Genomic DNA, 13,609 nt, shown 5'->3' with positions numbered 1-13,609 from the left:
CCAGGTGCTTCCTACAGCACTCTTAATCCTGCTGTTATTCCTAGCAGAGGAACAACAACCTGCCCAGAGCTGACCTCCCCAGTGCAGGTGTGGGCTTTGCCTTCCTCCAGCCTTACCAGCTTATGCTGAAGTCAGAGATCTAGTTCCTCTGTCTCAGCCTCAACTGAGGAGCTCCACAAGGCTCCAGGCTGAGGTTGAAACAACTTAGCAGCAGGCGTGCAGCAGTTGTTGGGGGGTCAGGGTCTTCTCCCCAAGGAAGTTTGTGCCGACTACATCTCCAGAGCCCAGAAGGAGATGGGAAGGCTCCCTGGGCATCCGCCTGCTCCGGGTTGTATATAGCTGGCATTTAGAGGAGCGAACCCTGGGGACTGCCTGCAGCAGGACACACAGCAGGGAGCCACAGCAGAGGGACATGGGGCACGGTGGGCTCCTGGAAGAGGTCATGGGTGCTACACCAGAAGATCTCTGCTCTCCACATAAAGCACTTCCCTGGCACCAGAGCTAAAGTGCACTACTAAGTTAGTAAATAAAGCTTGAGATAGGTGAAGGAAGGGGACTTGTGCCCCTGCCCTCCTTATCATTGGTCTCTCCCCCTTTCCTCTCGTCTCTTCTCCATCAAACCTGCTCTGCTTATGGATCTCTGCTCCCACATCATTTTAGATTGGAGCTGAGGAAGACGTCCTTTATGCTCAGGGCAGTGAGGCAGTGGCACAGGCTGCACAGAGAGCTGGTGCTGCCGCATCCCTGCAGATAGAGAATGGGGCTCTGAACACTGATGGAGCTGTGGGTGTCCCTGCTCAGTGCAGGCAGTGCGAGCAGAGGGTGTTTAAGGTCCCTTCCAGTGCCCAGGATTCTGTGATGATGATTCTCTGATGGGAGCACAGTACAGCCAGCGAGGGAAGGGACCAGGAGGCTCAGATGTGGCAGAGATCGATCACGTTATACTGGGGGCCTCCAGGAAAGCCGGGTTAAGGGTGGCTGTGAGACTGATACTCCACCTATCCCTGGACTGTCCTGTGCAGATACCCCCTCCACGCCAAGTCCAAGGAGCGGAGCGAGCAGCAGGCCAACACACAGCAGCCAACACACAGCACGGCCAGGACGGCTGCCCCGCACGCCTTCTCCAACCACATGGAGCCCGCGATGCCCCCGGGGCACCATTTCCCAACCCTCTGCTCACAACCCGCGTAAGACTACATGTAGACATCCGCACATCCACCCAGCAGTAGAGGCCCAGCCGCCATCTTGCCCTGCTTCAGACAGGCCGCATCCCCGGCCTCGCGTGGAGGCAGCAGCCCGGGACGAGGCCGCGGTCCGGGGCGACACCTGCCGGCCGTGCCGGGGCTTCGGCCGGGGCCTGCTCGGGGCCGAGGGCTGGGCCCAAAACCGGCCCCTCCTTCCCACACAGCTCCCGGGGGGAGCCAGCCTCCCTTCTCCCACCCCTGTGCCCTGCGGGGCAGCATTGATCCCGGCTGCCCACCCGCCCGCCTCAACACAGAGGCCCCACGCAATTAGGCTGGTGGGTGTTAATTAGAATCACAGGTCAGCGGCGCAGACAGAGGCAGTCAGGCTGACCTAGAGCTGTGTGCAGGGCAGTTTCTTGTCAAGCAGCGCAGCAGGGGAGCTGCCTGTAATTAAATGAGGAATGGTAATTAGTTTATTAGCTGCTGACCTTGTGCGCAGCCCCTCCTGCCAGCACCTCATAGACTAGAATCATAGAATCATTAAGGGTGGAAAAGACCAATACGATCCTCAAGCCCAACCCCAGCCCACTCCCACCATGCCCACTGCCCACATCACAGAATCACAGAATGGCCAGGGTTGAAAGGGACCTCAAGGATCACGAAGCTCCAACCCCCTGCCACACGCAGGGCCACCAACCTCCACATTTCACAGCAGCCCAGGCTGCCCAAGGCCCCATCCAACCTGGCCTTGAACACCTCCAGGGATGGACGGGGCATCACAGCCTCTCTGGGCAGCTATTCCAGCACTTCACCACTCTCATAGGACAGAATTTCCCCCTGACATCTAACCTAAATCTTCCCTCCCTCAACTTCAAACCATTTCCCCACATCCCTCAGTGCCACATCCCCACGGCTCTGGGATGCCTCCAGGGATGGGGACTCCCCCACCTCCCTGGACAGCTGTGCCAGCACTCTGTCAGAGAAGGAATTGCTCCCAGTACCCAACCTGACCCTTCCCTGGTGCAAATCAAGGCCATCACATCACTGTCACCTGGAAGCAGAGACTGACCCACTCCCCCTGCTCTGCCCCAACCCCATAGTGATGCATGAGGGTATTGCGACAGAAGTGCAGGACCCCACACTCGGTCTTGTTGGAGCTCATACAGTTGGCCTCATCCCAGTGATCCAGCACATCCGTATTCCTCTGCAGGGCCTTCCTACCCTCAGGCAGTTGGTCACTTTCTCCTAACGTGGTGTCATCTACAAACTTACTGAGGGTGCACTTAGTCTCCTCATCCAGATCATCAGTAAAGATATCAAACAGGACAGGCCCAGTCCTGATCTCTGGGGAACACCACTCACGACTGGCCGCTGGCTGGATGTAACTCCATTCCCACCACTCTCTGATCCCAACCCTCCAGCCAGATTTTTACCCAGTGAAGAACACAGCAGTCCAAGCCACAGGCTGCCACTTTGCACATGAACTTTCTGCCTCTTCCTACCACAAAGTACAAATAATCAGGTCTGTGGGCAGCTAGCCCACTCCCATCCTGCCTCCCAGTCAATACCTGGCACCCCACAGCTGCCCCATTTCTGGCCAAGCACAGCAGCACCTCAGGGGGCAGCACATGTGTGGAGGCTTCCGGCCCCTCTGAAGGTTTGGGGCGGTTTAGTCGCTTTTTGGTAAGTGAAGCCCCGCGTGGAGGTGGATTTGTAGACAAATCCAAGCCCAGTGAGGTAGCTGGTTGACTTTCTTTGCTCTTTATTGCACACTGTAATTTCCTGTTTGCTTCAAAAGCTATTCTTGCAAAGGAGAGAAAAAAAAAAAAGAAAGAAATCAAACACTTATAATAATTCTGCCGGTTCCTTAGCAGGAGAAAACAAAGATCAGAGCGAACCTCTCAGAGGTCACCAGCTAATTCTGCTATTTAGCCAACGCGCTTTCCCCAGACAATGCAGCCCTCCTGCAGCAGGCCAGCTAATCTGCTTACTCAGCCGGTGCTTTCAGCCCAGGAAAATAAAAGCTCGTGTTCCTAGAGTGGTCAGCTCCCAGGAGTCAGCCCCCACATCTCAGCATGAAGAAACACAGCACGTTCTGGGCCTGGGTATTTGCTTTCATTGTTTTCTTTTTGGATTACCTTCCCAAAGCTTTTGCTAGCAGGAGAAGGTTAAAAAAAGCCACGGAAAATATTTCTATATGTGCACGTGTATGCGGTAGATGGGACGGAATATCCTGGCTTAGGAGCTGGGGGGCTCTGGAAAAGCAAAGCTCTGACACGGTCTCCATCAACAGTGAGAGCTTAGTGGGGCTGCAGGAGGAGGAGGCCCATGCATGTGCATTGACCACCTGAACACAGCAGAGCTCCAGTGGGCAAGAAGAAGAGGCACTTTGCCCCTTTTAAGCCCTGCTCCATGGCCCAGCTCCGGGGACATGCCACGAGCTTGGGACTACCGATCCCACCACCTCCATGGGTACCACCTCCCCACAGCATTCTCAGCTCCCACCCGCTCCAGCTCACCTGACACAGGTCCTGTTCACCTGCAGGGCAGCTGGGATGTGTGGCATGGGATGCCAGAGGGTGAGGTGAAAAGAGCTTCGATGGTTTCTTCAGGGATCTTTGCCTTCCTTGTGGCTGTGGAGAAGATCACGACTTTAGGATCCGGGACATTCATGAAATCAAAGCCTCCACACGTCAGCATCCATCCTGGCTGCTTTTTAAGAGCCCCCAATGGCAGCAGCCTGGCCACGCAGTCCTCCAGAGCACGGAGTCCTACTGCTGTGTCTGCTCCTCCAGGCAAAAGCAGAGAAATCCGAACCACGCAGAGGGGTGTGGATCACCCCACCCAGCTCCTACTGGCCTGCAGATCCCACCGATCCTTCTGTCCTCAGCCCATCCATGCTGCAGCTCGCTCCCCTGCACACTGGGACGCAAGGAGAGGGAAGCTCACTGCGAGAAGGCACGGGTGAGCCAAGGAACTGGCTTGACACGCGGCAGAGGGGTGCAGCACGAAGCACAAAGGCAGCAGCACTGCCGTCCTGGCTGCTCTGCCCTGGAACGCAGCATGGGAACCACTGCCCAGTGCAAATCTGTTCTTCATTATCCTCCCCGGCTGCTGATTGATGCCGGCTCAGTCACCGACGACGTGCTTTGTGGCCTAGGATGGCTCACATCCATCAGACAGGCAACTTTTTTGGGGGCTGGCATCCATCCCTCCAAGGTAATTCAGGAGTGACAGTGAGTCCTCACCTCCACGATAGGCTTTTGGTGAAGGCATGGGGCAGGGGTGGCTGCAGGAGAGAGGGGATGCGGTGGTGGCACCGGGGCAGCAGGATGCTTATCACAGATGGTGGCTGGTGGTGTGATGATGATGATGGTGAGTTACCACCGTGCCATCCTCTGTCACATCTTTGGCAGGTTTGGGCACCAAGAGCTTGGTAGAGCTACGCAGTGATAGAAACATGGCTGGGGCAGGGAGGTCCCTGTGTAGACTGGGTGGATTGGGATGGGGTCTTCATGGAGCTTCTCCTTCACACCCTTTGGGCCTCCCAAAGCGGCCTCCAAGAAGCGGGGTTTGGTTGGGTCGCAACAGACCTGCTGCTTGTCCTGAAAATAGCTGCTGTGAAGTTGTGGCTGTGCAACTCCACGGGCAGAAGGTGGATACAGAACAGAACATGAATATAGCTCATCGCAAACAGGCCAGGGGGGAAGCCAGCTCCTTCCCATCTGCAACAGAATCCCACCCAGGGACATCAGCAATCCTGCAGAGCAGTGGAGGATCCTGTGTTGCAAATTGCATGTCCCACCACCGAGTAAAAACCCTCCCCATCCTCTCCATCAGCATCCCATAACAGCGACCAGAAGCAGCCGATCGTGGCTCCCCACGGCTTCTCTTGGCCCCAGGAAATGAGTTATACAGGAGGGTGGGAGCTGAGTGCCCACACGAGCGGTCAGGAGCAGAATGTAACAGTGAATGGACTGAGGTCCCGAAAATGTGTCCGCCCACATATGGTCAGCCTGAACACCCTGCCTGAATCCCTGTTTGCCTTCCCACTGTTCTCACGTGTCTGGCTCTGCTGTGCTTTGTGCTTGCTGAAAAACCTGGGGAGGAGTGGGAGGTGAGAAGCTGGATGCCCATTCAGCAGCTTCCCACCACTGACGCCTGTGTAGGTCATTCTGCAAACATCACATGAGGGAATCAGAAGTGCTGCAGAGATGGAGCAGAACGAAGAAGAGTGCGAGGTGTCCTGTGGGTCAACAGCACCCTTGCTACAACAGAGAACATGAAGCCGGCAGTTCAAGAAAAGGATTCTTCCCTTCAGTTTGATGCCTAGCTGCGTGCCAGCTCCGATTTGGGGCTCCTCAGAACAAGATACGGATTTGTTCTATTTCTGAAGCTTACCTAGGAGCCCAGTAGTCATGGTGCCATGGGAAGGCTATGATTTTGAGACGCTGTGCAGTGCTGATCTGGGAGATGGCCAACACCACCCCTCACCCGCAGCTCGGCTCTCGCATCCTGCCGATGCCCCATTGCTGGCGCTGCCTCGCAGCCTCTGCTGACTTCACAAGTTCTGGGAAAAGGGGGAAACTGGGGGAGCCAAGCATTGGAGAAAGTAAATCGTTGTGGAAAAAATGTGCAGATCTAATGGCAGTGCTGGGAGAAGCCTGTGTGCAGAATGGTCTGCAGCAGTCAGACAGCTCCAGGATGGGGTTGCTTATAATAACAGTCGGAGGGCTGTATGCTCTGGGTTGCAGCCTGACAAGCAGCTAATTTGTTGAGCCTCTCTCCGTCCTGGAGAAGCAGAGGTTTGGGCACATGTGCTCGTGGCTTGGCCCGGTTTTTGTGTTTTTCCACTGAGGCACTTTGGTATTTTTAGGCTGAAAGAGATGGAACTGTGCTGTGCTGGAAGGAACAGCTCTGTGCAGGCAGGAAAGGGAAAGACAGAGATTGGAGGAGGAGAAAAACACTGACAAAACCCCACGGGTGCAGGAGGGGCCGCAAACCCAACCCGGAGGAAGCAAAGCACGCAGAGGTCCCCAGCAAGCCCTGAGTCCAGACCATGCCACCTGCTCCAACTCTGATTTATTGAACATTACAAAATACTCTGCATATAGTTTCACATTAAAACAATATTCTTGCAAATAAGATACTAAGTCTGGAGTTGTTCGTGGTGCCCACGGCTACAGAAAAAACACTGACCCAGCTAGAGATTTAGTATGGCCCAATATCAGAAATCAAAACTGGAATAAGGCATACAAGAAATGCAAAACTATATAAAAAACCTTTTAAAAACCTCATGCTCCAGTTGGCAGGGCAGGTACAGAGCAGAACGGCCTTGCTAGCAGTACCGGGTGCCGCCGCCTTGCCCGACCCATGCTGGGCTCATTCACCCAGTGCATCAAAGCATCCCGATGCCTGCAGACCCAGCACCCCAGGGAGCTGCAATGGGCAGCCATGTGCTTGCTGTTAGGTGTTAGCAGCCCAAATTGGAGCATCCCCACTCCAACTACACCGAGCTCTGAGCAGATCTTGGGGAACAAGATTCTGGGGTCCCTCTTGGGTGGCTGGGGGCAGGTGCCGGGGCAGAGCTTTGCAGATGCACTCAGCTCTCACCCATCTGCTCTCACCATCTCCCCTGTTCCTGCTTTACCATTCAGCTCTGCTGCTCCCCTTGGTGCCTTCCCAGGTGACGAGCCCCAGGCAACTAGAGGGACTGGGATGCAGGCAGAATGAAGGGTGCCATGCAGGGCTGCTGTCTCCTAGTAAAGCCAGAAAACAGAATGCTGCAGCCATGGGGAGCACACCTGGGTGAGCAGTGTGGGGCTGGCACAGCCAAACGAGTGCCAGAAGTGTCCCTGTGCGTATGCAGCCTGGCTCCCGGTGGAGCCAAACCTCAGTCCTGAGAAGGTCATGGCTTTGCTTCTGCAGTGCCTCCAGAACCCAGGGGACGGAGCTGCTGTGGAAGGGGGCCGATCTCTGCTCTCCCAACGCGCTCTCAGCAACCCAGTTCCCGGAAGCCAGAGGCTGCGTGGGGATGGGCTGTTGTGCAGCAGCCTCCTGCAGAGGCTGGAGGGTCAGCTGGAGGAGCCCATCAGCCAGAACCCCAAACCTCACACTGGCACAGCCACAGTGGCATCAAGACCACCTCTGGGAGGAACACCTCTGGCCTCCCAGTGCTGCGATACAGGAGACAAAGACCAAAGAACAAGAGAGCCAGAGGCGGGGTCTGTGCCCCCTGGGTGGATGGGACTGGTGCCTGCTCTCGCAGCATCACGCCCACCTATCTACCAGCCTTGCATCAGCATGAGCAAAGCCCCAGAGCTCTCCGGCTGCTCCTGGAGTTGGAGGAGACACGCAGAAGCTTCACGAAGCACAACGATGGAGCAGCTGGTGGGTGGCAGCCTGCCCCACACGCCGTGCGTTTCAGATGTGGCTGGCTCTGCTGAACGCGAGCCGCCGGTGCTCAGCCGGGGGCAGCCCCCTGCCCTGCTCCTCTGTGCCCATCAGGGGCTGCAGCTCCTGCTGCTCCACACCCTCGGGGCTGCTGTCGCTCTTCGACCTGCTGCTCTTGGATATATGGCTGGGGAACTGGAAACGCGAGACCTGCTCCGGCGTCGCCTGGCTTGCTGACTGCGGCTGCTTGTCCAGCATGGGGCGGGCGAACCTCCTGTGCTGTGCTCCTGTCTCGATGCCTGGAGGAGAGGCGATGCTCTCCAGGGAGGAGATGCTTTGGTTCCATGCTTTCTGCATATCCACCGGCACGATTTTGGTGGTCTCCGAGGAGACGTAAACAGCCAGGTCAGCCTGGTCTCCTTTCCATGGCAACTCCTTCTCTGCCAAGGTGGGTGACGGCGGGATGATGCAGGGGCTGGGGCAGACGTCCAAGCTGCCTGGGGGTGCAGAAGGAAGGACAGAGGGGGATACTGTGTGGCTCCTGCTCTTTCAAACCCTGGTACCGATGGGGACCCTTCTGATCTGGCCCATTTTGGAGGCTCTGCTGTGCCTCCATGGCCACAGAGAAGAGCAGCTCTCCCATTCGTTCTCCATTCACTTTGCTCTTGCCCAGCCCAGGCCAACCTTGCTCCATAGGCAGAGGAAGAACTGACATGCCTACCTGTGGTTGTCCTTCCCTGCAGGACCTCATCGGTGGCACGAGCGATGAACACGATCCCTTCATCATCCTCTCTCTCTGTCTCTGAGCTATCGCTCTCCTCCTCATCAGAGCTGACCGTCACCAGCACGGGAGCTGCAGCCACACAGGGGGTGTATGGAGGATGGTTACCCTAAGAGCTGCCCCCCTGCACCCATGGGAGAAGGATCTGGTGCCAGCATAACCCCAGTGTCAACAAGCACAGACAGCATGCTGCTGCCATCCCACCCCAACGAGTCCCCTTGCAGGTTCTGAGAACCAATCCTAAGCCCTCCTTACCCGCCTCCTGCCAGGGGACGTTTCTGTGTGTCCTCCCATTGGGTGCATCACTGGGCAGAGAGATGTTTTTCTGTAGAGGGAGAGGGATCTGAATAGGATCCGACCCCATCCCTAGGCTCTGCAGATGCCAAAGCCCTGCAGCACACCACGGGCCCCGCAGCACCTCACTGCCCCACATCTAGTAGGGGAGCAGGAATTTGGGGATCGCTTGCCTTCTTCCTGCTCTTTTCCTTCAGCCTGGCTTTGCTCTTGGAGGAGCAGACGTTGTGCTTGGTGGACTTGAACGTCTCCAGGCGCCTCTTCATGTTCTGCCGGAAGATTTCTTTATCTTGGCGTTCTTGTTTATCTGGAGAGATGAAGTGACGGCTGTAGCTGGCCTTGTACTGGCCGAGGGAGAGGCAAAGAGACACAGGGTGAGCAGCCAGCCCCGCGCAGCACCCTCCATCCCTGCTCCTGCTGCAGGCGGCAGCGCTCACCCGCCGCCGGGGCTTGTAGAGGCTCCCGCGCAGCACGTGGTGCATGGCTGCATCCTCCTTGTCCCGCCGGCTCCGCACCGTGTCGATCACCTGCAGGTCCAGGCAGGCACCACTCCCGCTCTCCCTCCTGGGGAATTGGGGCATCCCAATGGATCTGACTCATCCCGACGGATCATGCCCGTCCCAATGGATCCGACCCATCCCAATGGGTCCAGCCCATCCCGGGGATGATGCTGCCAGGGAGTGCTGCCCAGAGGCAGGGGCGTAGAGTGATGCTTGTACTCACAGCAGGTTTGTAACCGACGACTCTGACATGGACGTGCGGCTGGGCATGGAGGGCAGTGCCAGCTTGGCAGCTGACAGCACGTGGCCACCCTGGGGGGGTGACAGAGACTGTCTGGAGGGGTTCCCACCACCTCATCCAGTGGGACCCAGCTCCCACCACACGCCCCTACCTGGTCCACAAAGCTGATGGCATCGCGGATGTTCAGCTTGTAGTAGACATCCCAGATCTCATCCCGCAGCTTGTAGGCAGATTTCCTCATCAGGAGCTGGCTCAGGTACTTTTTGTCAAACTGCTCCCACCTGCAGCAAGATGGACACGTGGGTGGCTAAAGTCCCACAGGGGATGGGTGGATGGATGGATGGATGGATGGATGGATGGATGGATGGATGGATGGATGGATGGATACGGTGGTCATTGGACGTTTTCCCATGCAAAGTCCAAAGTGCCCAAAGCATTGGGAGAGAAGGCTGTGCCTGAGAACACCCTGGCAGAGGACAATAGGAGGGGACAGGACATGCTGCCATGTTGTCCCCAAGCCAAGGGGAAACCGGAGACCCAGTGACGGGCGCAGGGCTGGAGCTGGTGCAGCTGCCCAGACAGAGCTTCCCTGCAGGAAGCAGGCTCTCTGCACGCTTTTCCTGTTGCAATTCTGCAGACAAACACTCAAAATTGTAACACTTCCTTCCTCAGTATCCAGTGCGTCTCTGTCTGGGGAGGCACAATGACATCACGGCCACCACAGTCCTGCAACAGCTCCAGCATGGGCAATGCCACCTTGTGCCTTGAGTCACCTCTGCCCAGCCTCTCATTAGGACACTTCTGGAGCATCGGTTTGCATTGGACCATGCAGATGGACAGACATACCCCTTCCTGGTCCTGCTGCCTTGCCTACAGCAGGACTGCCCACCTTGGGATGTCCCCATAGCTGCCATACCACCCCGTCCAGCTGAATGCCAGCAGACAAGACACTCACTTGTCCCGCCAGTAGTGGTAGCCGTGGTGTCCCACGATGTCCTCCACTGCTGCCAGGATGTGGTCAAAGGCCTGGAGTGAGGAGAAAAGGGTGAGAGTGGTGGAGAGTGACCCAGGATAAGCATGCCTCATCCTGGACTGCAGGGAACACCTACATGCTCATGTAGCTCCTCATTCAGTGTGGGCTTGTGGTGGTCGCTGCGTTTCACCTTCAGCCACGTCACCAGTGGTTTGATGGTGAGGCCCTGGAATGGCAGGAGAGGGCATGGGAAAAGATTGGGTGGGCAAGAGGGTGCATGGATAGGGCTTAAGAGCAAAAGGAGCACAAAGTGACCAGGGCCATTGGTAGTGACAGCCACGTGCAGTGTTCCCACTGTGCTTTGGATCTGTGTGATGGCACTGTGGGGATCTGACACCTGGTACCTACGTCCCAGGTCGTGTTCCTCCAGACCCCAAGGCTGGCATCTGCCCATGGTGCCGCTCCCCAAGGGCAAAGTGCCCATTCTCACCTGCACAATGACAGTGAAGAACACCACCACGATGGTCGTTGCCACAAAGTAGTCCTTGGCTTTCACCTTTGCCTTGTCCAGCAGGATGACCAGGGCGAAGGCGACGGCTCCACGGAGGCCACCGTATGACATGACCACCTGGTCAATCCTGTCCAGGGGGATGAGGCGGAAGCGGTTGAGGACGTAGGTCTGGAGGACAACACCTGGAGAAGAACGAGGACGAGAGTCTGGGATGCCACCGGAGCCCCATAGATGAGGCAAAGCCAAAGCCAGGAGCCGCTCTTGGAGACTGCTGCTTTTTGGCAGGAAAATAGCTGGGACAGCAGGACAGACTGACCCACAGCTCTGAAGAGCAGGATGAAGAACAGGGTGCCCAGCACCAGCGCGGTGTCCCATGTCCACTTGGAAGTGTCCACAGCTGACATGCCCAGAAACATGAAGATGATGGTCTCTGAGCTGCTGGCCAACGTCTTCATGGTGTACTTGACCGTGGTGCGGGATTTCTGGGAGATGTTGGCTTCCACGTACTTCTTGCAGCAGATCCCACAGAAGGTGACTCTGCAGAGGGGCAGAAGGAGCTGGCATGACCCCTATGGTGAGCACCCCTCATTTCCTGGGGCTCCCCAGTACTCACGCCAGGATGGCGGAGAGCGAGACCATCTCGGCAGCCAGGTAGGCAACATAGGCCAGAAGGAAGACGAAGAGCGGCTCGATGATGCGCACACGTTTGGTGAACCGTGTGATGAGGGCCAGAAGGAAGGCGAAGAGCAGCCCCACGGCCGTGCCCCCCAGACTCACCAGAAAGAAGGAGGCTGAGGGGAAGAGGTTGGGTTGTACCTTTGGTGAGACCCCTTGCCAAGCCCCGTGCTCCCACCTGACTCCCCACCAAAGCATCCAGTGATGATGGCTGAGATGGGCTTAGTGATTGCCCACAGCATGACAGCACCCATGCTCCTCCCCTGTTCTCTATGCTACAGGAAGAGCTGGCACGGCACATACTCACCTACCCCCTTCACGTAGTCCATGGCATGGATGTGTGCTGGGCCAAGCTCCACGAAAGAGTTGAAGACCTTGTACAGCACCTGCAGGCAACATAAGTCCTTTGGGAATGGCAGAGAAACTCCCTACCATGGGAGGGGCAGCACAGGTGGGCAGGATGGACCCAAGCATTCCCCTGAGGCCAGCACAGTGGAAGGACCCAGTGGCACGGGGTTGCCCCCAGACTGGGGAGGTCACCTGCACCCTCTGCCCAATCTGGGGGATTCCAGTGCCTGGCCCATATTGGGCTCTGTTTTCATAGGATCACAGACTGATTTGGGTTGGAAGGGACTCTTATGGGTCATCCAGCCCAGTCCCATAGCATGGGCAGGACACAGAATCAGTAGAATTATTCAGGTTGGAAAAGATTACTAAGACAACGAAGTCCAACTCCAGCTCACCCCCACCATGCCCACTGCCCATCTCCACGGTTCTTGACCACCTCCAGGGATGGGGACTCCCCCACTTTCCAGGGCAGCCTGTTCCAATGCCTCACCACTCCTGAGAATAACTTTTTTTCCTAATATCCACTCTGAACCTCCCCTAGTGCATCTTGAGGCCATTACCTCTCATCCATCTTTCACTACATAAAGTTGCCCAAAGCCACGTCACCCTGATGCTGAACACTTCCAGGGATGGGGCACCCAAAGCTTCTCCAGACAACCTGCTGCAATGCCTACCACCCTCGTTGTCATTAGGACTGCAGGGCCCCCCCTGGCTCCAACTCACCACAGTGACAGCATCATTCAGGAGGGACTCGCCAAACACAATGATGAAGAGGGTCTCGTTTACATGGACCTCTTCAAAAACTGCCAACACTGCCACAGGGTCCACAGCCGAGATGAGGCTGCCGAAGAGCAGGAAATCCATCAGCCCAGCTTCCACGCCTGGATCTGCTGGGACAGAAGGATAGAGGTGAGGAGGGTCATTCTCCCCAGGTGAGGGACTGTGAAGGTGAAACAAGCCATCAGACCTCTGAGGTTTCCCTGAGGTGACGTGGGGTTTGGCACATGAGGGAAGAAGTGCTTGGACCAGGCACCAAGAGGTTCCTCCGGGCTCAGAGGAGCTCAAAAGAAGGCCCAGGCCAAGCAGGGCCAGCAGCTCCAGCTGAGGACAGGGAACACGGCAGCGAGCCAGCAGAGCTAGCCAAGGTCGGCGACAAAAATAGCAAAGCCATGAGTCAGCCCGATGCTGAGAAGGTCCCCTTTGTCCTCCACACTTTCTGGTCCTGCCAGAACATCATTCCCAGCTCCTGAAAGCTATGGGATCCACGCCAGGGCTGTAAATCTGGGAGCCTTTTGCATCTTCCCACCCCCTTTTGGTGACGTGGGCTCCCCCAGCACCCACCCATCAGCCCTGCCTGGTGCAGGCCCCAGAGCGCCGTGCCGGTGGTGAAGGAGTTCCAGAGCGTGCCCACAACCGCGTAGGTGAGGATGGCACCGATGTTGTCGAAGAACAAGCGGCTGGGCATGAAGTAGCCCGAGTCCAGGACGATGGGGGGCAGGAGGAACAGGAAGAACATGTTGGGCTCCAGCTGGTATTTGGGTTTCTTGGCCACGGCCAACACGATGCCGCCCAGGCCCAGCCCCAGCAGGATGAGGAGGCAGCTCTCCGGCACGACGGAGGTCACCTTCCTGGACAGGTGGAACACTGAAAGAAGGAAGAATGTGAGCATCAGCCAGATGGGCACGGGGACAGAGCACTGAGCATCAGCC

The 13,609-nt window shown here is 56.9% G+C and overlaps 1 protein-coding gene across 3 annotated transcripts in view; it reads right to left on the bottom strand.

Moving 5' to 3' along the window:
- Positions 1–6,259: 6,259 nt before the first annotated feature.
- Positions 6,260–13,609, bottom strand: part of SLC9A5 (solute carrier family 9 member A5) — a 10,705-nt gene continuing 3,355 nt past the window's right edge. The window contains exons 2-16 of one of the 3 annotated variants that reach the window (XM_042834741.1): positions 13,242–13,544; positions 12,624–12,787; positions 11,860–11,938; positions 11,491–11,668; positions 11,194–11,414; positions 10,857–11,059; positions 10,503–10,592; positions 10,349–10,419; positions 9,545–9,674; positions 9,376–9,464; positions 9,090–9,216; positions 8,826–8,996; positions 8,614–8,683; positions 8,299–8,430; positions 6,260–8,074 (exon numbers count right to left, since the gene is read on the bottom strand). In XM_042834741.1, coding sequence (XP_042690675.1) covers positions 7,608–8,074; positions 8,299–8,430; positions 8,614–8,683; positions 8,826–8,996; positions 9,090–9,216; positions 9,376–9,464; positions 9,545–9,674; positions 10,349–10,419; positions 10,503–10,592; positions 10,857–11,059; positions 11,194–11,414; positions 11,491–11,668; positions 11,860–11,938; positions 12,624–12,787; positions 13,242–13,544 — 2,495 coding nt within the window. In that variant the 3' untranslated portion in view covers positions 6,260–7,607. Of the gene's footprint in view, positions 8,075–8,298; positions 8,431–8,613; positions 8,684–8,825; positions 8,997–9,089; positions 9,217–9,375; positions 9,465–9,544; positions 9,675–10,348; positions 10,420–10,502; positions 10,593–10,856; positions 11,060–11,193; positions 11,415–11,490; positions 11,669–11,859; positions 11,939–12,623; positions 12,788–13,241; positions 13,573–13,609 lie in introns of those variants that run through there. The other 2 variants (XM_042834743.1, XM_042834744.1) reach the window with 2 other exon arrangements.

This window comes from Centrocercus urophasianus, unplaced genomic scaffold (genome assembly GCF_019232065.1).
Source record: "Centrocercus urophasianus isolate 14NV4802_14NV808 unplaced genomic scaffold, USGS_Curo_1.0 seq_49, whole genome shotgun sequence".
Lineage (NCBI taxonomy): Eukaryota > Metazoa > Chordata > Aves > Galliformes > Phasianidae > Centrocercus > Centrocercus urophasianus.
The sequence above is the reverse complement of the archived record's forward strand: the minus strand, read 5'-3'. Positions and strand labels throughout refer to the sequence as shown.